At 34.6% G+C, this 24,761-nt stretch overlaps 1 protein-coding gene across 1 annotated transcript in view; it reads left to right on the forward strand.

The window, feature by feature from the left end:
• The window catches only part of ARMC3 (armadillo repeat containing 3), a gene marked incomplete at its 3' end in the record, with an annotated part of 35,509 nt that overhangs the window by 3,721 nt on the left and 7,027 nt on the right, over positions 1-24,761 (forward strand). The window contains 8 exon segments of the mRNA XM_009584319.1: positions 4,650-4,767; positions 6,401-6,526; positions 8,254-8,322; positions 8,638-8,813; positions 10,129-10,323; positions 11,125-11,308; positions 16,590-16,742; positions 16,867-16,972. Coding sequence (XP_009582614.1) covers positions 4,650-4,767; positions 6,401-6,526; positions 8,254-8,322; positions 8,638-8,813; positions 10,129-10,323; positions 11,125-11,308; positions 16,590-16,742; positions 16,867-16,972 — 1,127 coding nt within the window.

Below are 24,761 nucleotides of genomic sequence, written 5' to 3' on the forward strand. Positions count from 1 at the left end.
TGGGTTTATATTGTTAGTATAGGAGATCAGACAATGACAGAATTGAAACAATTAACATGACCAGGTATATATTAACTCTATTTTTCTAGGTAAAGGAAAAGGGGTTAAGAATATTAAAGATATCGGTAATGCTTCTAAAGAGTCTATGAAAGGTGCAAGGATAAAGCAGACCTGTAGTTGGTTAGTTCAAATTTAAAGTTTTTTTTTTTTAAATGACAGCATGATTAAACAATAAAATAATAGCAGATAAATACATCCTTCAAAAGGTGGGATTTACATCTAAATGTAAAAAAAATCTTGCACTCACAAATGAAAAGTAAGAGCACAATGTCACAATGCACCAAAATATTTTGGGAGAGAACTAAGAAGGATACAAAAACTAGCAATAAAGCTTTTCCAAATTGACTAGAAGCAAGAAGCTTCTTAGAGGGACACTATTAAGTGATTAAAGTCATAAAAGAAAAGCAAAATGACTTTTTTTTTTGTCAGAAGACAAAACTATGTAGCAAATCACTAAAACAAATGTGAAGGAATTGTCCAAATATGAATAAATAGTATTTGCCCAGGTCTTGTTCTAAGTGAAAAATAACTAAAATTTGAAACTGTGGTGCTCTTACTTATGGTATTTAATGTGTACCCTTTGTACTAGAGGAATGGAGGGTAGAAAATTTCATTTTCAAAAAGAAATACATCACTAATTACAGGCCAGAAAGTTTGTCTTCCATGCCGTGTTAATTGGTAGAAATAGTTACAAAAAAAAAAAAAGAGAGAGAAGAAAAAAAAGATGCATGGATAAATGATAGTAATGGGGGAGAATCAATATTGCTTGTGCAGAGGAAAGTTCGATCTCTGAAATCTATTTGAATTCTTTAGAGGAGTCAGTGAGCAGGTGGATAACAGTGATCTGGTCAATACAGTTATTTAGCTTTTTCAAAAGTTTTTAGACCACGCTCTTCACTCACATAAACACTAACAGGTAAAAAAAAATTCCTCTCCTGGCAATAATGTCTGGTTATAAAATAGAAAGCAAAGGTGAGAAAACAAATTACTGTTCAGGTTTCATAATGGAGAGAGGTTGCCAGTGGAATGTCATGGGTTTTTATTCTGTAACCTGTGTCATCCAGTCTATCAGAATTAATGTGCTTACTTTAATGAAAATGGCAGCCAGTTATTAAGCAGGCAAAAGTGAATAAATACAACATTTCAAATTCCAGAAATAAAAGGCAAAACACCATGTCACTAGCAAATGCAGTATACATGCACTTGTTGAATGCCATTAACAGTTCTGGTATTTCCATCTCAAAAAAGATACAGCTGAACTTTAGAAAAGTACTAAGAAAGACAACAAGAATAGAGAGAGTGGCTTCCGTATTAGGAAAGATCAAAGAGAATAGGTTTCTTCATCCCTAAAAAGAAATGAGTGTGAAGAGGAATATCATAGAAACTTACAAAATGAATATACAGAGAAGGTAAATGGGTGTAATTTATTTCGCTGTTTCTTGTGGTGAATGAACTGTGGAGGACAAATAGAGTTATCAGGTGGTAGTTTTAAAACAAAGAAAAGGCACAACTATTTATGTGACTGTTAAACTGTGATACTTGTGCCTTAGAATATTAAGGGTGGCTAAAATACAGATGGCTTCCAAAATTATTTACCAAGTTAACTGGTGGAAAATTTTTCTTGGACTTTTTGAACACAGAGATAAAATCGCTAGCTCACCAGTTCTCTAGGTTGCAGAGTGCTGGAGTCTGGGATGGAATATAAGCAAAGTTTAATAGTCTGCTTGCCCACACCTGTTACTGGCCTTTGTCAGAGACAGGATGCTGGGCTAGATGGGTCTTTGGTCTGACTGGAAACATATTTTGTATTGCCTTCAATTTCAACTAAGTTAAGTTGATGGAAGCAAAAAAAAAACCCAAATGCTTTGCAGTTTCTAATGGCTTTGAAGTCAAATGTACACAAAAATCACGATCAAAGACATACAGGATTTTTTGAATTATAGCTTTATTTTTCATTTAACTTGCTTTTTTCTTAATACAAACTGAATGTTGGAAATGTTGTTGCTTATAAACTAGTTAAATTTCTGTGTTTAATTGAAGGTTCTTTGTAACTTCAGGCATATTATTCTAGCATGTAATCTGTCCTGTGTGTGCCATTAAGGGAAGAGTCTGCAATGATGTATGAAGATTTAGGAGCAAGCCTTGATTTTAAGGAAAAAAAGAAAAAAAGGAGGGGGGACTCTAGCTATGCTGGCATTATGATAAGCGAAAGTCACATCCAGTTCTATGATAGTTTTGACGAACAATGTTACTTCCCAGCAAATCACCTGCTCAGGCCTCTGACTTCTTAAACATATATTGATTTCAGTGACTCCTCTTGCTGTGTTTTCAGCACAAAACTGCTTCTAATAGGAAAGTTTTATTGAATATTTCAGGCAGTAGTAGTGAATCTAATGTCTATACAAATGGGTAGAGATTAGACCAATTTAACTCATGTACCAACCTGTCATTAAATTCTGGGAATTATCATTGAATTAAGGTTTATACGATTACTTGTGAACACGAGAGGCAACAAAAATGGAGCAACATAATAGCGACTTTGGTATTAGATTAATGTAAATAAATAACTGAGATTTAAAACTCTTATTTCATATTTCATTTCTTATTAAACTTCATCTGAGATCAATCTTTGTGTTTATTTTTCTGTGGAGGACTAGCAGCCTTTACTAAAAATTGCAGTTTTATCCCATCACCAAGTATTTGGCCAGACTCAGGAGATATGTCTTAAATCATAGCACTACCTGGAGGATCATGTTCTGTCCACGCAAGGACACAAATGTGTAGAAGTAGAGAAGTATGAAGGTGGCTAAAGGGACTTTCAGTCATCTTTTAATTCTTCTGTATGCCTCTCATGTAGGTAGAATGAACGAACTGTGTAGAATAGGTAGAATGAATGTTGCTGTGATAAGCTTGAACTTTTTGCCTCCTTACAATCTAAAAAGAAAATTCCCATAAAGAATTCCATCATTTTAGGCCCATCATTAAGATGTAAATTAGACCACTGTGCCACTATTTGGCTTAATTCTTGTTGCTGAGTCATTATTAAGCAAAATGACTTATGGTACAGTAAGCTGATTATATTTTCTTTAAGAAGGAGCTTTGTTCCATGACGTGTCCCACGCCTCCAGTCTGTTACAGCAAGCATGAAGCTGGACAGTGTCTTCAGGTCTTCAGACCTCCTTGAAGCTGGGGAAACCAGATAGGCAAATTAGCCAGGCAACCTCTTACCTGTTAATGAAACTTGGATCTTGGTCTTGCAGACTGTTAAATTGTGTGATATGCCTCATGGAAGATGATGAAATTACTTAGATTTAAAAACCTATCAAAAATATGAATTTAGAAGTCTGCGTAGTAGTATCATATTTTGTCTTATTTTTTAACACATCAGAGAAAGGAGAAGGAAAAAAGCCTCCTCTTTGTTCATTTTCCTTCTAGCACACTCATAACTTTTTTGAAGATTTGCTCCAAATAATTTCCTTGCTTGGCAACTGACTTGTACATATCTTCATGCCCTTATTGTTCAGCAACATGTGCCTCTGATATAGCTATTAGAGGTTTTTTAAATGAAGTAAAAACAAATAATATACATTTAAAAATATATACAGTATAAATATACATTGTAATAATATTTTTAAATAATTTGTATTGCTATCTTAAATGATTAACCTGCTGTATTTTAAAGATAAATACATTGATACTGAGAGACTGCATGACTCCAGTATCTAGTAGTTTCTGTACGTTACACAGATACTTTATAGGCCTAAAATGTGAGGACAGAAAACAGTTTTTCCATATTAAAAAATTATTTTAAGTCCAAATAAGGTTAAAACTTTTTAATGGATGGAATTTTCAGAAATCCTTGAGTCTTGTTAAAGAACGAAAGGCTTTTTTAGAAGATTCCCTTTCTGAAGTGGTGTTAGTCCCAAAGAGTCTATTAAGAGGGTGAAAACTGCCAGATTTGTTGGAAGATTTCTTTCTGTATGAGAGAGGTCAGAAATGGAAATGAACACTTTGTATCATTTCTAGCTGGCTGAGCAGGGATTATATCATGGAAATACTTCAGCTAGTACAAGATCATGGTAAGCAAGTGAACTGAGTTGACGAAGGCACAGAAAGGGTTCTTTTATTTTTTTAAAGCAACCACAAAGTGTTAACACCACAGAGTAACGAAATCCTCTTCCTCGTACAACACCTAAGTTCATAGGCTCTGTGCACAGCTGCTCAAAAGAAACTATTTCTCATGTTTGGTTCCGAAGCCACAGGATGTTCTTACACGTGTAACAATTACACAGTCTGTGCCTTCAAGACTTCCTAAACGTACAGGGAAGTGTCAAGGTTTTCCCAAAATCTTCATACAGGATGAAATCATTATTATATTTGGAAGTCAATTATTCTTTCTTATTTTTCAACAATGTCCCAAATTGTTATTAAAAATTTGAATTTCTCCGAGTAAATAGCAACTAATATTTCTAACTCAGTGATCTCAAACTGGATTTTTTTTTTTTTTAAATGAAATGTGGAAGTCTACTGCAGCACACGGGAAGGCTCAGTGTAACTCAAACTATTCTTTCCTTTTTTTTTGTTTGTAGTTTGATCCTTTATTGATTGAAAGCAAAACAGCAGCAACGGTTGTGCTAATGCTTAGTTCTCCTGAAGAGGAAGTTTTGGCCAAAGCATGTGATGCTCTGTATAAATTTGCATCAAAAGGTTAGTCTTTTTGCAATGAGCTTTCTTTGTGTTGCTTAGATTTTGATAGTATTTCACAATTTTTTATTTTCCTAGCACTGAAATCTTCATTTCATCTCAAAGGTCTCTGTCAAGGTTTTGAGAGTTTTCTGAAATATCTGTCAAACCTGTATTTGCAGTTATAAAGAAGTCCTGTGGTTTGTGTGAAGGAAATTTTTATCATTTTGTTGTAGAATTTTATATTCTGTTTAACTTATATTCTCTGTTTAATAGAGCTTGGTTTAGATATAACCTAGATCTGTTTTGTTACGAGCAACAGACCTGCATCTGGGAGGTATTAGTATACACTGGTAGCATTCTTGGTATAATTAATTTGTTTTAATATTAATTTCCATTTAATTTATGTTTTCTTTCAAAATCATGTTTTTATATGCTGATTGTTGTACTGATGGCAATTATCAACACTGATAAAGTTGTGAGAGAAGAGCTGAAGGCTTTGACAGTTGGCATGGGATCATTGGGTTCTGAAAGATGTTTATGTTCAGCTTATTATGGCAAGCTTGGCTGGGGGCACGCAACCAAATTTTGAATATGGGAAGAGAGAATTTGGACTGTTGGGAGACAGCTATGAACCGCACACCATAAACTCTTGTTGGCTCCTTTCCTGCTGTCCACAGTGACATATGGCACACTGGAAGAGGACAGATATTTAATTTTTCTGTTTCTACTAAATGAATAATCCTTTAAATTGTTAATGTAGATATTCCTGCAATCTTCCAGAAGACTAGGCTGTAACTTTGGAGTGTGGCACAAGAGAAGGAGTTGTTTTCACTTTGCAGTTAATTTGTTTCTTGAATGTTGCTAGTAAATTAAGTCCCATCCCTTAATAAAAAATAGTTCTTGTATTTTAATTGTGTTTTGGCCTGAGAATGAGGCCAGTTCTCCAGTTTCTCCTCACATTGCTCACTTGTAGCCAGAAAGGACAGGCATGGTTCATTAAAAAATGAATTATAAAGCTGTTGTGGGAACTGAGAATAGGAATAGGTTTTGGATTTTGTTTCTTGGGGTTTGGGTGGTTTTTGAGTGAGCAGAAACGAAGGCTGTAATCTCAATGAACAAAACGCTTCTGTTCTTTGCATGGCCTGAGCCTATTCAGCTACAAAGTGCTCCATTCTCAGAAGGTAGAAATCTCAGGTGGGATTTAATGATCCAAATCCTGGTAGTTGCTTCAGTTGAAGGGTAGTGCAGATCCACAGAATGAATTAACTGTTATTTTGAGGAAAATAAAATTGGGAGGCAAGAAAAGAGGAAAATAAAATTAGGTTCTTAATGATATCATTCACCTGTACTTCGCTGAATAGAAAGCTGTCTTTTGTACTACCGTTGCAGTCTCCAATAAATTAGTTGGGTGTCCAATAGACAGAAGCATTCTTTGCTTTACAAATGTGAATTAATCCTAGATACTGTTAATCCTTGATACTATTTGACACATGTTTATTTGCAGTATAGATTAGACGATCTCCCAAGGTCCTGTCCAGGCCTTTGTTCTTTGATTCTACAGTCCAATAAAAGATTGGTAGCTGGTTTACTTTGTTACATTAGAACTATGAGCTTGTTGCATTTTTACAGAACTTTTAACCTAATTACTCTTCAGGTGATGAAAACAAAGTGACACTTCTTGGTCTTGGAGCTGTGGAACGTCTGTATAAACTCATCTCACATGAAGATCCTATTGTACGCAGAAATGCCATCATGGTATTTGGCATCATGGCTTTTAATCGTAAGAGTCTCCATTTTTTAGTATTTTTCAATGTGTATGAGTGTGGTCATCAAAGCAATAGGTAACCCTTGTGAAAAAATCCTGTATTAACGGCCCAGAATAAAGGAACAAATTCAGCTAGAGTGAACTTCACTGATTCTGAAAAAAAAATTACAAGAGAAGTTAATTTTCCTCCAACCCTTATTTTTGTTTTGACGGGGCCAAACTGAAACAGTTTTGTACTGGAATTATGTCTATCAGGGAAAGCCTGACTACCTATGATTCCCACCAATGTGGGCATGACACACTCTTCTCTTTTACAGAAGTTGGAAGGGAAGGATAAAGTAGTATTTATCATCTACAGAAAATGCTATGGTTAAATACCAATTGTTACTTGAGGCATTAGTGTAACTACAGTGATAAGGGAGAAAACGTGTTAAATTAAAGTAGCTAACTCAAGTATTGATGGCAAAAAAAGCCCTGAACTATCAAGCATTGGCATGCGTATTTACCCAGCTTCTTTGGCTGCTGTAAATGTTTTGTTATCTGTATCTGAGCTAGTGAAATTCAAGCGGTCTTGAGTCTCAGAGACATTGCATTCACAGCAAGGTAATGTATCTACTGTAGCCATACCATTATTAAATGATTTAACCACAGTATATGCAGATTTTCTTGTACCTTTTTATAAGGTGAGAATGAATGTATTACATCCATGCTGGGTGGCTGAGTGCCAAACGATCAAGCTGCAGTGAGTGGTATGTGGACATACCTGAAGATGAAAGAATAAGTGATGTAAGGCTGAGTTTCAGTGGCTGTTATTTTTACATTGCTTTAGCAAGCTACATCTAATTAATACAATTAATCAGGTCTTATTTTGGTAGATGTTCTACCCAGTTGTCTTCCATGGTGATATCCTAACCACTATTTAAGTCTTTTCATCAACTGCTACCTGCTTTTCATGTTGCATTGGACTTTATGCTCTTTATCTTACTTTCAACTCAGCATTAGCATATAGTCATTCCCTCCAGACCTTGGCTTCCAATGGTGCTGCACAAGTGTGGATTTGAATGACTGAAGATCTTCCATTTATATTCACATCTTAATTATTTTTGTTCTTTTTCCTACATTTCAACACTATAAGTGTTGATAGTAACAACACAGCCCTGTAAGATCACATGAAGTCTGTCCCAAATAATGTTTTTTGGTTATTCTATCCAGTGGTTGTGGTTTTGCTAGTTTGCCACTGACAACAAAAAAATGCATTGTGAAAGTCTTTACTGTGATTTTAATAAGACCTATCATGTTTTCAATTTGCAATGTGGGCTGTGATAGCATAAAATTAGGAAGTCATGGTTTGAAAATTAAATAATGGAAGGATTGCTTTCAGTTTGATAGTTTTAACCACAAATAATTTTATCTGTTGGGGTGTGACTTCTTTGACAACTAAAACTGAGAAATATTTAATCAGAACCTGCTAGATGCAAGTATTTTGAATAAAGTTTCAATGACGTGTTGAGGAACTTCATATATCAAATGTCAAAGAATGTTGTGGTACTTTAAAATCTCCTGTATGCTTTCAGGTCCCATTACAATCTTGGTATAAATTCAATTGTGTGTCATTCTCAGTCAGATCTTTTTGTCACTCAGGGAGTAACCATAAGTACATCCCCCTTGGAGCAGAATCTGTTTCTTTACTCAGCCAAGATTGCCAAACGAAAGACTTCATATTTGTATTTATTTCATTGTAGATGATGTCAAGAAGTTACTGAGGGAACTGGATGTCACAAATTCACTTATATCACAGCTGGCACCGGAAGGTAGCTTGCAGTATTCATTCCTTGTGCAAAAACACACTCAGAAATAATTTATGATTGCCATTTCATCGGACAATTTCATAAAATCTTCCTTGTAACTTATGATTTGTCATACTACATGTTAAATAGGTAATTGCTTTTATAGGAGTTGCTCTGTTACTCACTGAGTACAGATGGAGCAACATGTTTATGGAGATGTCAGGTGTGATTAAGAGCTATTTTTTATTGACTTCAAATAATATTTTAAACCACTGGATTAGTGTTCATATACTGTGCTGAATAAAACTTGGTCAAAATATTTCTCTTTTTTCCCCATAGAAGATGTAGTTATCCATGAATTTGCTACTCTGTGTCTAGCACATATGGCTGTTGAATATACTACTAAAGTACAAATATTTGAGCAAGGTGGATTAGAACCACTTATCAGGCTGCTAGGTAGCCCTGATCCTGATGTTAAGAAGAATTCAGTTGAATGTATCTACCTCCTGGTGCAGGTAAAGTTTGTTGTTGTTGTTGTTTTAAATTACAGAGGCAAATAAGCACTCTCCCCCCCACCCCCGCCATCGTCAGTGGGGTTAATAATTTTAAAATATTTGGTTCCTTTACTCTCCAGTGTTCATCAATGTATTTGAAAACATTACACCCAACTCCTTGATTGTTACATTAGTTATTAATATCACTGATTTGACTCTAATTCTATTGAACTTAGTGCAATTATCCATGCTGTACAGCAATGTGAGATCAGATGCAGATATTTTTAATTAACTATGAATTTGTTTTCTTAGTTGGAAAATGTTAATCTCGGTAATGAGAGTTATAACCTGTCTGTCCAAAAGATTGGAATAATCCTGTAAGTTAAAGAACTAGCAATTGCATTGTGCCTTGTTTTGGCCAGCAAGTCCATAGTCACAATTTTGAACATCTTTTTAATGATAGGTGAATGCTGTCAACAGCTACTTTCCATACTGGGAGGAATGGGTTTGTTATTGGCTACTTTCACACTCAGCACTAATGTCATCCATATGCTGCTTAGCAAAAGAATGGTGCATTTGTATGGCAGTTCTCTTCCATGGCTTATGCGAATCAATTCAATAATGAATTCAGTTTATAACTCTATCTCTTTTGGGGCATCAGAGCATGTCTATTCAGAATCGCATTTTACTCTTTCTCCTTTTTTACTATCTCGCTGTCTTTGTTGCAGGGTATATCTGGATAACTGCACCTGGTGCTTGCTTATATTGATAAGGATAATTGCATGCTGCACATGTGCAATAAGCTATTTAAAAGCAAATTGTAATTTATTTATTTATTTTTCTATTTTAATATAATCCACTACTGTCTTTTTATTAAGCTGCATATACACTGTTTAAAGTTGAAATTTTAAATTGTCATTTTATAATTACTAAAACAAAAGAAGATATAACCAGGCAACCACGGTAGAGTGTGAAAACTATTTTCCCCCCCACTGAGGTAAATAAAAATGGTGAAACTAAATTTTAAAAACTTTCTCAAAGAAACATGTATGTTGAGGCAAACATGGCAAAACCAAGAGTAAATAGACTTCCTTAGACAGGACTAGATTCTGTAGTGTGTACTTCAGTCATGCAAAAAAAAAATGGAATTTAAGACTGGTGGGGCTTGATTATATTCAGTTTGATTCTTAACTGAAAAGAAAGAACTGCAAGTTCTGGAATATTGACTATTTTTGTATGTTTGAAGTCAGATTTTTGGTGTTTTCTGTAAAGTCAGGGATTGATATACCGTTGTATTGTCTATCACTAATGTTCTTTGTTGAATATTTTACTGCAGGATTTTCAAAGCCGTGCTGCAGTTCGTGCACTGAATGTAATTCCACCCTTGCTGGAACTACTGAAATCTGAATACCCAGTTATTCAGTTGTTAGCCCTTAAAACCTTAGAAGTAATTAGCAAAGACAGAGAAACCAGGATAATACTGCAAGAAAATAAAGGATTAGATTGTCTTCTGAATATACTGGAAACCAATGTACAGTTTACTTGCCTTAAAAGTTTTTTGTTCTTGCTGCTAATGTTTATGTGACTAATGAGAAATATTATTCATGTTATGGAAGAGTGATAAAAGAAGAAAGCTCCTTACTTGGAGCTAACCAAGATAGAAATAGGATAAGCTAGGATACCTAGCTTGCTAAGAAAGGGAGCAAAGGGATTCACCAAAATGTTTATATTTGTTTTATTGCTTTATTGCTATTAGTAATACTGTTTTGCATTTACTGTCCATTTCTCAAACTGTTGTAAATATCAGAAAAATTCACCATATAGCTTTTTATACAATGTTTTCCCAAAATTTTTTATTATATGCTGAACTCTGGTGCAGGTTCCTAGTTCGAACACTGATTTTTTTTCTGAATTTACTTTGATATCATTGGCCTTAAAATGTAATTTCCTATCTTGGAAATTTAATTGTTTCTGTCATTATGAGACCCGTTTTAGTGCTTCTTGAGTTCAAATGTCACCATGGGGAATATAATGCATAGAGAAATTTGTGAAGTTTTTTAAATTTTAAGATGACAGGTCCTGTCTGAATACCTGCTTAACCCACTTTGATATAAATGAGAGACTTTTGGGGTATTTACTGTTTTTGATAAATTGTGTTGCTTCTTAAGACACATCAAAGAAATTATACAAAAAATATGAGTATGAAAAGATGTACTTTGATATAAATAAACTGTCCAAAAGAAAGTTATGACAATTACCCTACAAAGTTAAAAGCCAAAGATATTTTAATCCTGATTTGAAGGTTATTTGTTTGGGGTTTTTTCCTTATTAGGAATTCAGCGATCTACATGTGGAAGCTCTTGCCGTGTTGGGAAATTGTCTGGAAGATGTGCATACTCTGCAACTGATTCAGCGGACAGGAGGCCTTAAAAAGCTACTTTCATTTGTAGGAGTCTCTACTGTTCCTGATATTCAGAAGAATGCAGCAAAGGCAATTACCAAAACAGCTTATGACTGTATGTGACTTTTAAAAAATCTGTGCACATGAATTTGATTATGAAGTAAATTTTCATCCAGAATGAGGCCGTCTTATCTGGTTGAGGGTAGTACTTGTGCTGAGGAAAACACTGGCAGGAATGAATTACAGTGATGAATCTTGGCAATTAGAGCAGCAATTGGATGCTAGGCTATCTATATATGTATGTGAAAATGTTAAGATTTTGTATCAATTTATTTTTAAATGTAATATATTCTTGCAAAATGCTGTTCTTAAAAAGGAAAATGGAGCTCTGAAAATAGGATCTTTGTTTTCTTTAGTGATGCCAGGTAACTGCCATCTTAAGCCACCTCTGCTGGCATTATTTCTCGTCGGTATCAGTTAAGACTTAATCGCAAACTTACTTCCTTTTGCATACAACTGCTCGTCTAAATGTCAGGCAATTTCAAATACAAATTCCTTTAACAGGGACATGAAAAAAAGCCTTTCAAATGGCTTGCAGATTAATATTCCCAGTGGAGTTAAATAGTTTCATTGTCATCTTTTTATAATTATTCATCCTATAGTTCTTTTTATACGCTTTTCTGGAATTCACCAAGGAATTCTGCATTAGGCAGAACATGCTCATCACTTTTGCCCACAAGGATGCTCTTTAAATAAATCTACATTTGAAATTCCTTCCATACATTGGTTTCTGAGTTGCAACATATGCCTAGTAGAGCTATATAACAAAATGCAATGTAAGAAATAACATACTTCTGTCTATAGAAGATTTTAATTCTGTCAAGGGATTTTGATGACAGTAACTATGACAGTAGAGCTTAAATATTTCATTCATATTTCTATAATCTCATGGTTGAATCATGGCTTTAATTTATGTGTATTTTACAAATATGTTATCTAATTTAATACATGTCTAAAATCTCTCCTTTCTATAGTATTTCAGACCTCCTTTCTTCTCTCCCCATCTTATCTTTCCAATTCTTTTTTCACCTTCCTTAGTTTGACATCCTGAGTATTTGTAATTATTTGGATTGCAAATGACACATGAAAAGAGTGGAGTCGACCTTTCCTAATATTCTGTGGGTTTCTGTATGCTTCTACCATTATCTGTTGGAAGCTTTGCAAGTCACTGAAAATTATTTTCATTAATGTTTAGGTATCAAAGATAGGAAGGGACTTTCTTATGCCAGTATTTTCTTTGTGTATTTTCCTGTACTGTTATTTTATTATGCTACTTAGGACTGTCGGTATCATTTTTATAGTCCTGTGACAGGGTTGTAAGTAGTACGCTAAGCAGATTTATATTTGCTCCTACTACTTTCTACTGCGTATTACTCCTTTTTCATATTTATTTTCAAATAAGCATAGCCTTCTTTTCCTTTCTCACACCTTTTTCAGTTTTTCTGGCCTAATATTTTAGCAGCTGTTAGTAGAAGTGTATCTGAATACAACATTTTTAAAACACAGTGGCAAGAGCTACACATAATATATTACAGTACTGCCTATGATCTTATATCATGGGATGTTACCGTCAGTGAAGATGCATCTTCTTGTCATACTTCTTTACAAATGGAGTCAATGTGGTTTCATTATAAAGGTTTGCTCTCTTCTTCAGCCTATGACAATTGGTATGGATGCAGCAAGCTGGGAAAATAGATCAAAAGAAGATTTAAAATATTTGCTTCCAAGCTGTAGAATTTTGGTGACAACCAGTTAGACAAAGGGCAGCATGTTTTACTGGTGCAGTGGAAAACACAGTCCAGTAAACTTGCTGCTCAACATGGCCCCCAGAAGTATTGAATTTATTTCAGATACATAGAGCTACTGGTCTAAAGTCAGCCTTCCAGTGGAAAGAAAAGTGACATTGGGGCCATTATAAGAAGTAGTCCAAGTGCAAAAAGAAAACAGAAATTTTTGCAGTTCCTGTTTGTTTGGATCCTGGTTGTAAATATACTAAACAGCCTATCCAAACTGCAATGCTAATGTATGCTATACTAATACTTGCCTTGATGTAAATCCAATATAATACAACACAGCTCTAAATTCTTTTATGACTTTTTCATTAGATTTTCAATAGCCATACAGTAGCCCACATTCTTCAGGTTTGATAATCGTGGTTGCATTTTACAAACATTTCCTGCATACTTGAGAATACCACTTTTCATTGAAATGAAAAACTTAATTCTGCTGTGACAGAAAATGTAACTATCTGGTTTTTTTTAATCCTGGAAGCTGAGTATACAGCAGTGTCTGGTTTTGAAATTATTGTTGTTGACAGATGGAATTTAGGGGTATTTTTCCTGATAGATGTGATCATAGCAAACAGTTTTGGTTTATGCCCCTTTCAGCCCTTTGGAAAGGGATTCCTGTAACTTGTTGTTGTTATAAGACAGATGTATCCCTTAAGAGCTATTCTCAATTTCAGGATAAATTACATGGTACAAATACTATATTCAATTTTAAATAGCATCTTTAGGATGCTGCTCTGTTTAAGTAAATTAAAATTGATCATATTTCTATACATAATCATTATCCTTTTGCCCCTGAAAATTTGTTGTGTTCTGTAACATAATTTTGAATTTAATATATTAATTTAACATATTTAATTTAATATATTAATTTATCAATGGTTTTATTTTGTATGCTCAGAATTACAGTGGTGAGTTTTACTGTGATTTCCTTCTTGCCCAGCAAATAATGCAGTCATTTCAGAATGCAAAATATAATTTAATGCTATAAATTATTGAATATCTGTGAGTGGATTATCTGGACTGTTGATTAAGAAGGGCCTGACTTTCTCCTGACAATGCCAGACACACCAGCAACAACAAAATGCTATGGAGTGTGTATGGAGAAAGTGATGATCATGCTCACTCGAGTTTTGCTTCACTCTGCCAAACTTCTGGTTTGAAGCTCTCCCCGTTCTTTACATGTATCTAAATGCAAATCTTTTCAAAAGGGAGCATACTAAACAGGCTCTGTAGCCTGATTAACATATGCTTTTTCATAATATGGGGTTTTATTTATCTGGGTTATCTCAACTCAAGATCACTGACAGGTCATGATATTATTTAACATTAACTTTTTTTCATTTGAAATTGGTATAAATAATTCCATAAGGTGATGACAGTGAGCTGAATAGGTAACCAACAGAACTCTGACCATGATTTTGGGGTAAGAAGGGGAAATAGGAAAATATATGAAAAACAAAGGTTGGCTCATGATGGGATCAATGCATGAAAAACTGGACAGAAGTGTTAATACTTCAGACTCTTTTAGTTGGGTGTGCCTCAGCGTTTTACTTCGTGTTAAATCAATGTATTCAAATTACTTAGGGGTCAAGAAATTAATCACTGTAAATATGGTGTTGGCACTGACATGAGAAGTGTTTAAGTACAAAGGATGCTTTTGAATTGTACATTCTTTTTTTTTTTATAGTAAAAGCCAAAGGAAACAATTCATACAAACAGAGAGAGGATCAGCAGAAAATGATCATCCCTGAAGTAGAATGGGCACCTGGATCTTAAAATATTAATAATTTTCATCTATCTGTCTAGCTAGCTAAATATAGGTGCATACTGTTTACCATAAATCCAAATCCAAAATCTGTTTTCCACATTATTGGAAAAGTCTTTATTCTGTTTAAAATATTTTAAATTACTATTTTCACTCATATTTCACAGAGGCATAAATTATCTTTAAAATTAAATGCTTACCCATCATCATAACTGCCTTTAAAAGCAAGAATAATTTTAAAGAAAACCTGTGTAGTAATAAGTAACTGGCTGTACAAGAACCAAATTGCTGAGGCATGAAGAACCTCTAGAGATCATTATTAGGGATTATGGACTACTTTGGCAAGCAACAGGCCAGCGGCATACTTGATTACTTGTCAAAACGGTCTGTAATCCCAATTAAGGCCTTCTCTTGAGAGCTGGCTGATACGCATCAAGGTTGTGGCCAACGTTCTGCTGGCACTTGAAATCCTCCCTGTTTTATTTGTTGCATCTTCTGTTTTGTGATTTCAGTTGTGTATCTCTGATGATCCTAAAAATATTTAAAATTGAGCTAGAGAGGAGAAAATGGCTAGCCGTCTCATGTATGTGCATTGAGTAATTTCTGCCATAACTAGATTTTCAATCAAACTTTATTTTCATTAGCTTTGTGGACTTCTATTTGTTTACTTTTATTCATTACAGATTCAGTTTTATTTAAAAGAATACTTCTGATATTTTTCTTTCTTTTTTAAATTTTTTATTCGTAAGACAACAGTCCAAATAAGGGAATGATCCCTCAAAGCATTAGTAAGCACCGGTAAAATTTCCAAATGGGTCAAAGTCCTAATGTCTTCTCAGTTCCTAAATTTCTTTGATACATTCAAAAATTTTACCATGTAGATATAACTTCAAGCATGTAATTAATCCGCTTTAAATTATGCGTATGATTAAATGTTTATTGACCCTCGTAACTATAGAGTTCTATGCTGTCCTGTGCCTTTCTGGCTGAGAAAGTCTCACCCAGGGCTCTTTCTAACAAACACCTGCACTCCTGATTTAATCCATTTTGGGATGAGTGAGTTTATTAGTATAATTTTCAGATGTCTGTAGATACTTTGTAGACACTCTATGTTGTTACTTGTGTAGAGGAAGGGAACATCTATGTCCTTCCTTAGCTGCTGCAGGTCATTGTATTGTAGGTCAGCGAACCCTGTGTCCCCAGGCTAAAATATTAAATTGAAATTCTCTGCAAAGTGTGAACTAATTAAGAACTGCAAGCTGTACAGAATTTAAAATTCAATTTTTAACACCTCTTGCCTTTTTTTGGCTACTGTAGTATGTTAACTGGTACTCCACCAAGTTCAATTCTACATTTACTAGTATGTTCTTCAATTTTATGCATTTGGACTTCATTAGCATAAACTGAAGAGAGCACAATCCTGAGTAAGTATGATCTGTTGAATTGGAAAAGCTGTTTTCATCAAGTCTCTATGCATCCTGTGGTTTTACGTCACATAGAGAACAAACTTTGCATTCTGTTGGGCTATGTACGTTTAAAGCTGTATTTAATAGTCATCTTTTGGGCTTGATTCAGAGTTCACTGAAGTCTAATGGGTTTTGGATTAGGTCCTTTGTGCACATTTCTTTATTGCTGGTGACTCTGTTACGAAAATATTTCCATTTCCATGGTATCAAAAGCAAGCGTTATGTTGGAAACAACTATATGAAATCAAATTTGTGTCCTTTCACTGATCTGGAAAATGAATGCAGGTTAATGCTATTGTTCTTTTTCTTTTAAAGCTGAAAACAGAAAAATCTTAAATGAGGAAGAGGTTGAGAAGTGTCTCATAAACCTTTTGGAAATTGATAATGATGGAGTTAAAGTTGCTGCTTCCCAAGCAATTTCTGCCATGTGTGAGAATTTAGCTAGCAAACGTGCATTTGGACTCCAGGGTAAGTAAGGTGGGAAGGGATGATCTGAGAATCTGTGCTTTTCCTTTTATAAGGAACATATTATAATTTTTCAAATTGCCATGGTTTATTTAAAGGTTCATGTATACAATTATTTCTTTCAAAGGGATTCCCCAGCTAGTACAGTTGCTAAGCAGTGACAATGAAGAGGTAAAAGAAGCTGCAGTGACAGCATTAGCTAATTTGACAGCAGCCAGTCCTACTAATGCAAGGTGAGTCTTCAATAATTAAATTATTATTTAAAACACTAATCTGAACAAAAGTGATAATATTTTTATTTTTAAAGAATGCCTCATCTTGTCCTTACCCTACAAGGCAGATCTGTTTGAATTGGACTGTAAGGCACTTTTTGGTGCTTAGGAGTCATCTGGAATAAGTTGGTTCTCATCAGTGTTACAAGAGTTACACTATCTCTACTAACTTTTGCTTTATCAAGGAAAGGTATGAAGCAGATGTAATGAAAGCAGAGATATAAATCATGTTTTGAAGGGAACATATGAAGAAAATATGCCTCATAATCGAAGACATTCTATGTCAGGTATTTTTTGAAAATTCAAAATCAGTAAGGTATCCTTTAAAATTTGATGGTTCATGCAACTTTTTTGACTAATTTAAACTCTTTGAAGGAGATAGCACTCAGATATTCTAAGTATTGTCATTGTCTGTCTTTTTTTTTTCCCAAGTAATAGAGAATGCTCATAGTGCATTCTCTAAAAGAAAAGAAGTATAACTTCAGTATCCAGAATAACTGGTTAGCTGACTGTAAGTTCCAAAATAATTGTATCAACTAAATTCTACTGTCAGTTGCAGAGTTCTGTTATCCCAACTCTATTAAAAGTTCTGTTCAGGGAAAAGAAACAGAGCAGTCTGACGTATATGAGCAATCACATGTAACTAACAAACCGTAAAATAAAATTCCTTAAAAGTTTCCTGGAATATACTCAAGGAAGTTGTAATCCATTCATAGGCACTCTTTGAAGTGAAAAAGTAAAATAACTCACCAAATAAATTATTTGTTTCAATTTATTGATTCAGCTCTAATAGTCACCAGTATTCACTTAATGTTACCAGATGGAGCCATAATTTGACACAAGAGAATAATATTCTGTTCTCGGATTCAAATAGTAGATTTTTTTGTCTGATATTCTGCTCTCCTCATGTGTGTGACTCTTCAGTTGGTGTCAGTGGGAGTCATACACACATAAAAAGAGCACAGTACTAGAGTCTAGGGGTCAAACTTTCAGCTCCGCTACAGCTGTTTTTCGTAGCACAGCCCTTTGAGGTTTCAGATTGTGAAAAGGGAATCTCCGGAGAGTTTTGAGTTGGTATAACAGCTTATGCCAACTCATTCAGGTTTTTTTGCCAAGGAGATAGTCAGGACATTGTTTAGCTCAACTGCTAGAACAATTCTCTGAGACCTCAGGCAGGGAAATAGCTGTCTCTGTTCCTCTGCATTATGATGGAGTCCGTATTTATTTCTTGCTGGGCAGAGTCAGGAAATTGTAAAGGTGGCTTACATATACTTCTCTCTCTTTGCAATCCAGCTCCAAGTACAATATAGAAGCACCAGATAATCTAATCACAGGTCTTCTGTGAAAATCAGGAAGCAATAATTTACATTAAATATGTATATTGGATGAATGCCATGTGACTATATAATTACTTCAAAGCTTCATTTCTAAATCAAAACCATTAATAAGGCATAGAAGGGTCCAAGTGTGACTATGATCTATAAATTAATATATAGAGTTGAACCCTCAGCTGATACAAATTGGTATAGTTCCAGCTCACTGACTGAGTATCTGGCCCATATTTATTTTACATTCACGTAATAGGAAAAAAAACAGTTTGGAGAAAAAGCATTCCAGATTGAGTTACCATAATCATATTTCATTCTGGGGTATTTTGTGTGTGTGTCTCGTAAACCACTGAAAATAAGTATATATATAATGAAGATGTTGATATACTTTTATAATTATGTGACTTTGCTGTGTAATTATATTGACAATATTCTGGTCCCAAATGAGACTAATGAGACTAGTGCCCTTTTATTGATTATATATTAGATTCTTGTTATAAACCCTCAAAGAATATTAAATCATAAAGCTAGTAGTAGCAGGTAGACCTTATGTGGCAAGAACAAAATGGCTACAGTAAAGGGGAACACTATTTACTATAAATGTTTTCACTTTTTAACGGCCAGCCAAAAATTCAATCTTGTTGAACTCATATACGTGTTCTGCCATATTCCATTTCATGAGAATTTTTGCATGTATTATATTGATTGAAGGATGTGTACCTTGCCCTTTCACTTTGTACAGTGTATATCACAGAATGTAAACAGAGTACAAGACACTGCTATTTTTGCTGGAGATTTGTTGTTCTTGTTAGGAATATTTGGTCAAGAAATGTTGTCTGCTTTTCATATAATATGGAAAAAAATACAAGTTAAAACAAATTGTGTAATTAAGGGTCCCACAATAGCTAGCTCATAAGGATAAAGTCTTCCATTGATTAATAACACAGAACAGCATAGGCAATGGGCAATACTTACCCCCCACTAATGTATATTAACCTTGACCTTTAGGTGCTTCCCCACAGCAATGAAAGGCTAGTTCTATACCCCTATCCAATCAATCCTTTGTTTCTCAACTGAGACAGCTAATAAAGGTGTCAAATATGGTGGAGGTTTTGTAATTAGAACACCTGTTCACGATGATTGTCATTTCGCACAAGTCCCCAAGCAACCACGATTTGGCAAAAATAAATAAATTCATGAATGACTCTGTCCCCCATAGTATTTTAACCAAAGATCTAGAGCAGAAGAGAACATGAATCCCATACCAACAGTTTGAGTTTTCAGGTTTACTGGAAAACAACCATTTTCAATATGATCTCTACCAGAACACATAAAAATTACTATAAATAACTTTTAAAATATTTCAGCATTTAAGCTTTTGCTGCAGAGCTGATGTTGTGTCATGCTTCAGTAGCATACAGGAAAAAAGTACGGTGGTCAAATGCCTCATTAGTTTACAGATTGACACCCCCAGATGATGCTTTTATCAGAATTTTATCACAAAGTAATGATAGAATTTTAATGCTGCTGTATATGGATAATAAATTCTTTGTAACCTTGTTAATAATTAGGCTAAATAAAAATAAAATTGCAAAGTATACTGCAGTGTAAAAGCCCATGTATTTACTCTAACATATGATAAAGAAATTTTGGGATATTACTATGTGTATAGCTCTGAGGCCATCCTTGATATATGCGTCTGAATTTGTTTCTGTGAGTCTTCTCTGGAAGACTTCTGGGAAGAAGAGAATTATGTTCAGCTGGGTATTTGCATCCACTTCACATTTTTTAATCCAGAACACTAACTTGCTTTATTGAAAATTGTATACAGTTATATGGACAGCAGAATGCCATTTTAAAGAATCTGTGAAATCTGTCTGGTTTTGATGTGTCCAAGCATTGGGAAATGTAGGCATAGTCACTTCAATAATGTATATTATGCACGAATTGAAAAATTACACAAAAAGAAGCAGCAGTGCCATCTATTGGACAGAAAAATAAATTAGTCTGTGCTATACAACTAACTACAGAACAAACGTTTTATTTCAGCCTCTATTTTTTCCCATTTAAAGTATAACCAATTATTTTCGCTTTTCATGTATTTAGGATAAGCTAATCATGTTAAATATAAATATGATATTAGTTCGAAGTTACACATAGAAATAAGATCTCAAATTAGTCAGACGTTAATTTGACCAGCTCTTTTCTTCAGTATTGTCATAGCAAAAATGCCATTTCTAATAGCTGTCTTCATAAATCTGGCAATGTCTGAATTCTGGGCACCTAATGGAGTTACCACTAAAGAAAAACATATGCTCTGAAATTTAGAGCTTTGTACTGGACATGAAAACTAATTAACAGCCTCAATAATATTTGTCTTAAATTGTTTATTTTAAGTGCAAAATTTATAGCATTCAGTTAGAGTTTGGTCTGGGGGAAAAAGGAAAGGGATGTTTTTTGTTCAGCTGTACTAAGGGCTGCAGGAAATTATGGTACACGACAGACTTATGATCTGGCAGAATATTTCTCCTGGGGTTTATAATTAGTGTCATGTTATATATTTCTAAGTATTATATCTGGATTCAAGATAGTAAAATGTCATCCCAAAAATTGCAAAGTCAGCAAGCTTGATGTTATTTAGTTTTCTAATTCTTCAATTCTTCACAGGAATCAGTGGACCTATTTACATTAGCAAAATTATGTCCATGTAGGTAGTTACAGGCGTAATCACAGCATCTGAATGTGTGCTTTCTCCTTTGTATTAAGATTTTCAAGATTTGTAAGTAGGTTGGGGATAGGAAGGTAGTTTGGGAAGTCATTGGTTATGGGCAGTGCCCAGTGAGGAGAAAGTGAGTTGTTCCCTTGACTTCAGTGGGTGTTGCATCTATTCCAAATTGAAATTCATATACTGATCTAATGACCCAAATACATCCTCAGTCTATTCTGTGTGGATAATGCTCACCTGTAGTGAGAGTCTCTCACCTTCTTAAATGGAGATTTTCAGTATCCACAACAGATTTTTTTTTTTTTTAAGATGGGTATGGCTGTCAAGGAATAAATTTAAAGAATGTCCAGTTTCCTTAACATTTCAAATTTTGTTATTATCATTAGGAAGTAATGATTATTGCCATTAGGTAGTAATATCACCAGCTAGTAATCTTCCCCATTAGAAAATGGGAAACTTAATCACAGCTTTTCTCTTTCAAGACTGTAGATGGAACCTAATTCACATAAATGGATCAATATTGAAGTGTCAGTATTATATAAGATAATAAATTTGCATGACTATATGTGTTATTTTATGAGAACAGGAAGAAAAATTTCTAGTACATGACAGCTACATTTAAAAACAGAAACAGGTAATAATCCATTGTATATTTTTTTTAATGGTTTAGTAGTTCTTCTTTATAACATAAGTTCGTGTTTCTGAAGGAGGGAATCAATAACAGAATGCCACTAGCTGTATTGTACAAAGGTAATATGTTTTAATACTGACCCCTAGTGACAGAATTATATTTTTGAGCTACTGTGCTGCAAGGTAAAGGGATTTTGTTGGGTTTTGTGGTTTGTGTTGTTATTTTTTACATTAGCGCCCATTCTGCTGAGCCCTATACAAATACAAACAGTTAACTCATGCCATGAAGAGATTCCTATTTTGACTTTCTTTTACTGTGTATCCATAGCGTGAAGGGTGCTTTCTAATGAAAAAAGACAACATGGTCATTACCCAAGACCTCACAAGCTTTTCCTTACAAGTTACATATTGAGTTCCATTGAAAACTGCAAAATGTTTTATGGTAAATTTCTCCCTTGGCAGAAGAGCTGAGTCAAGGCCTAATGCTGGAAAGTTGTTCAGAAATGGGTTCGCACTATGACTTTAACATCACATCAGATGACTGATACGCAACCCATGGACCAGCTGTTGGTTTTGTCTCTTAGATTTGTGCAGATGTGGCTATGGAAAAGTCCCTCTATAGGCTCAGACGCTGTAACTGCATTTTGTTCCCAGTACAGCTCTTCTTTCACAAAAAATTTTGCTGTGTATTTCCCTGTTTGATTGTTGTTTTTTTAAACTCTTGTTGCCTATCAGGGGTTATATTGAAGACAGACACCAATACAGAGCATTCATCTCTATCTAATGCAAATCTCATGTCATAGCATCCTAAGTGCATGACTACCTAAGTGTATCCAAAATAGTTTCAGACAGAAAACAGAACGCAGAACGCTTCTAAATTACTTCAGTATAGTGTGAAGTAATTTATTTCAAGTGTATATAAGGGAATTGCAGGTTTATGGCTGATCACAGCAGAACAGAATTAAGTTTGCATGAATTTAACCTGTGCACTGACTGTGGCATGTTGTCTAGTTGGACTGTCATATACATAAGGGGGTAAAAATAAGCTTTCACAAGCAACTTTAAACCTTTTGACTTGCAACCTCAGTAATTTTATCTTAACATAGTAGTGTATGTGTACTTTCTTAGAGATTTAATTTTAAGAGAGAAAAATAAAAGCATAAGTTTCTCCACTCTGAATCATCATAAGAGCTTGAACCTTTAGCAAAACAGATTGCTGTCATTTGAGGTAAGTTCACAGTTGTCCAGAAAAGACTTATCCGGAAGTGAAAGATGGGGTCAAGTTTCACAGTCAGAGTACTATTTGTAGAGAGACTGACTTGGCACAGCTTTTGTGTCCTTCCTCAGCTGGTGCTTCCAAAGATGAAGAGGAGCCACTGTCTCCTCAGTCCCTGTGTTCAGATGAGTTGTTGTGGGAACCCTGCATTGGCTCTTTCTTTCCTTCCCTTACACCTCTGAGAAGGCTGCTCTGGCAACTCCTGAATGTTCCCTGTTACTTTGTTTTTGTAACAATGTGGATTCCAGATTCAACATTTGTGCTGAGTTACTGATTTTTGCATGCACTGCTTCTTGGATCAGAAAAAAAAGAGAGGGGGATAGTATCTTTTTCATGAGCTTATCCTGGCTGAAGCTACGTGGGATCTTTAAGGGGCAAAAAGGCTTTCTATTGCTGAATTTCAAGCCTTTCTCCTAGAAAAAAAAAGTCAGAAATGTGTCAGAAATCCTTTATAAAGGTTTCAAATAATATTGTAATTGAAAGGATCAGATATCATGGATAGATAGTTACCAATGCCCGTGTAATATTTTAAATTAGGTATACTACAGTTTTAGAACCGAGAGCTTTGTAACTCTGTCAGATGAGTTCTAATGACAGACATTAGAAAATCTCTGTGTATTTCTAAATGAGAGTCAGGTATTACAGCCTCTGCTAACCCAGACAGTTTAAGGTTTTATTGCTTCCAGATCGTGAGGTTTATTGAGGTTTGGGTTTTTGATGTTTTAACAAGGTACTTGTCATTAAAAAATAGGAATAGAGGGTTCAGTTCCTGAAATGAAAAATGAATATCGTTTGTTGATATCATCAATATTTTTATTGTAGCACAAAGGGGCCCCAAATTGTAGATCAGAGTCTCTTGTGCTAGATTCCTGTACTCAGAATAAAAATACTGACATTAATTTCCCTTGTATAGTGAAGAAAACGTAAGTAATATTAGTCTTAAATAAAATAGGAGTGACTATATACAACAGTCAATTGCTTTTGAAAATAATTAAATCGCAAAATGAAATTTTTGGTGAATGCAGAAAACATTTATTGGAAGTGATTATTCTGATGGCATAACAAGGCAAATGAAGAATACTAATACATTTAAGGGATAAGAAGGAATATATTTCTTGAGGTTTTTCGAACTTCTGGTTATGATATTCTTTCTCAGTCAGAAACTATGTAATAGAGCTGGGTCAAAAATGCCTTGTGTGAAAAAGAAGTCATGCGATTTAACACAGACAGAGTTGATTTTTAAAAATGTGTGTGTAATTAGATGCATAATTCTTATGCATAATTTACATGCAATTATGTATGAAAATGAGATATGCACCGGCATAAATGGCTAGCTAAGCACCTCACACACAATCACAGTAATTTTGCACAGAAATTAAACATGCAGTTGCAAATACATTTGGAAAATGAAGTCCATAAGGAGTCCAATGGCCTTTGTGAGGAGGAAAAATTTGAATTTTTTCTGAGCAGAAATTGTGTTAAATCCTCAGTCAGAAGAGGGGAAGTAAACAGCATAGATGTGAATAAAAATATAATTTAACATAAGCCAGTTTTTGTTCAGTTGTGGTAGAAGCAGCAAAACCAAGCATACTTTACCATTTTTATGAAGTGTCAATCTCACTAGTGTAAATTAAGCACAATCCAGAGTAAACAGTGGTGTGAAGTTGCACCACTGCTCTTCCCCTCTATCTCCTCTCCATGGGAGGTTGCTTAGGTTAGGGGCTTGGGGGGCAGTCTCGGTGGCTTCTGTCAGTGCTTTGAACACCGATAGTTGCTTTCTCCATTCTGCTG

Source organism: Fulmarus glacialis, unplaced genomic scaffold (assembly GCF_000690835.1).
Source record: "Fulmarus glacialis isolate BGI_N327 unplaced genomic scaffold, ASM69083v1 scaffold31108, whole genome shotgun sequence".
NCBI classification, from domain to species: domain Eukaryota; kingdom Metazoa; phylum Chordata; class Aves; order Procellariiformes; family Procellariidae; genus Fulmarus; species Fulmarus glacialis.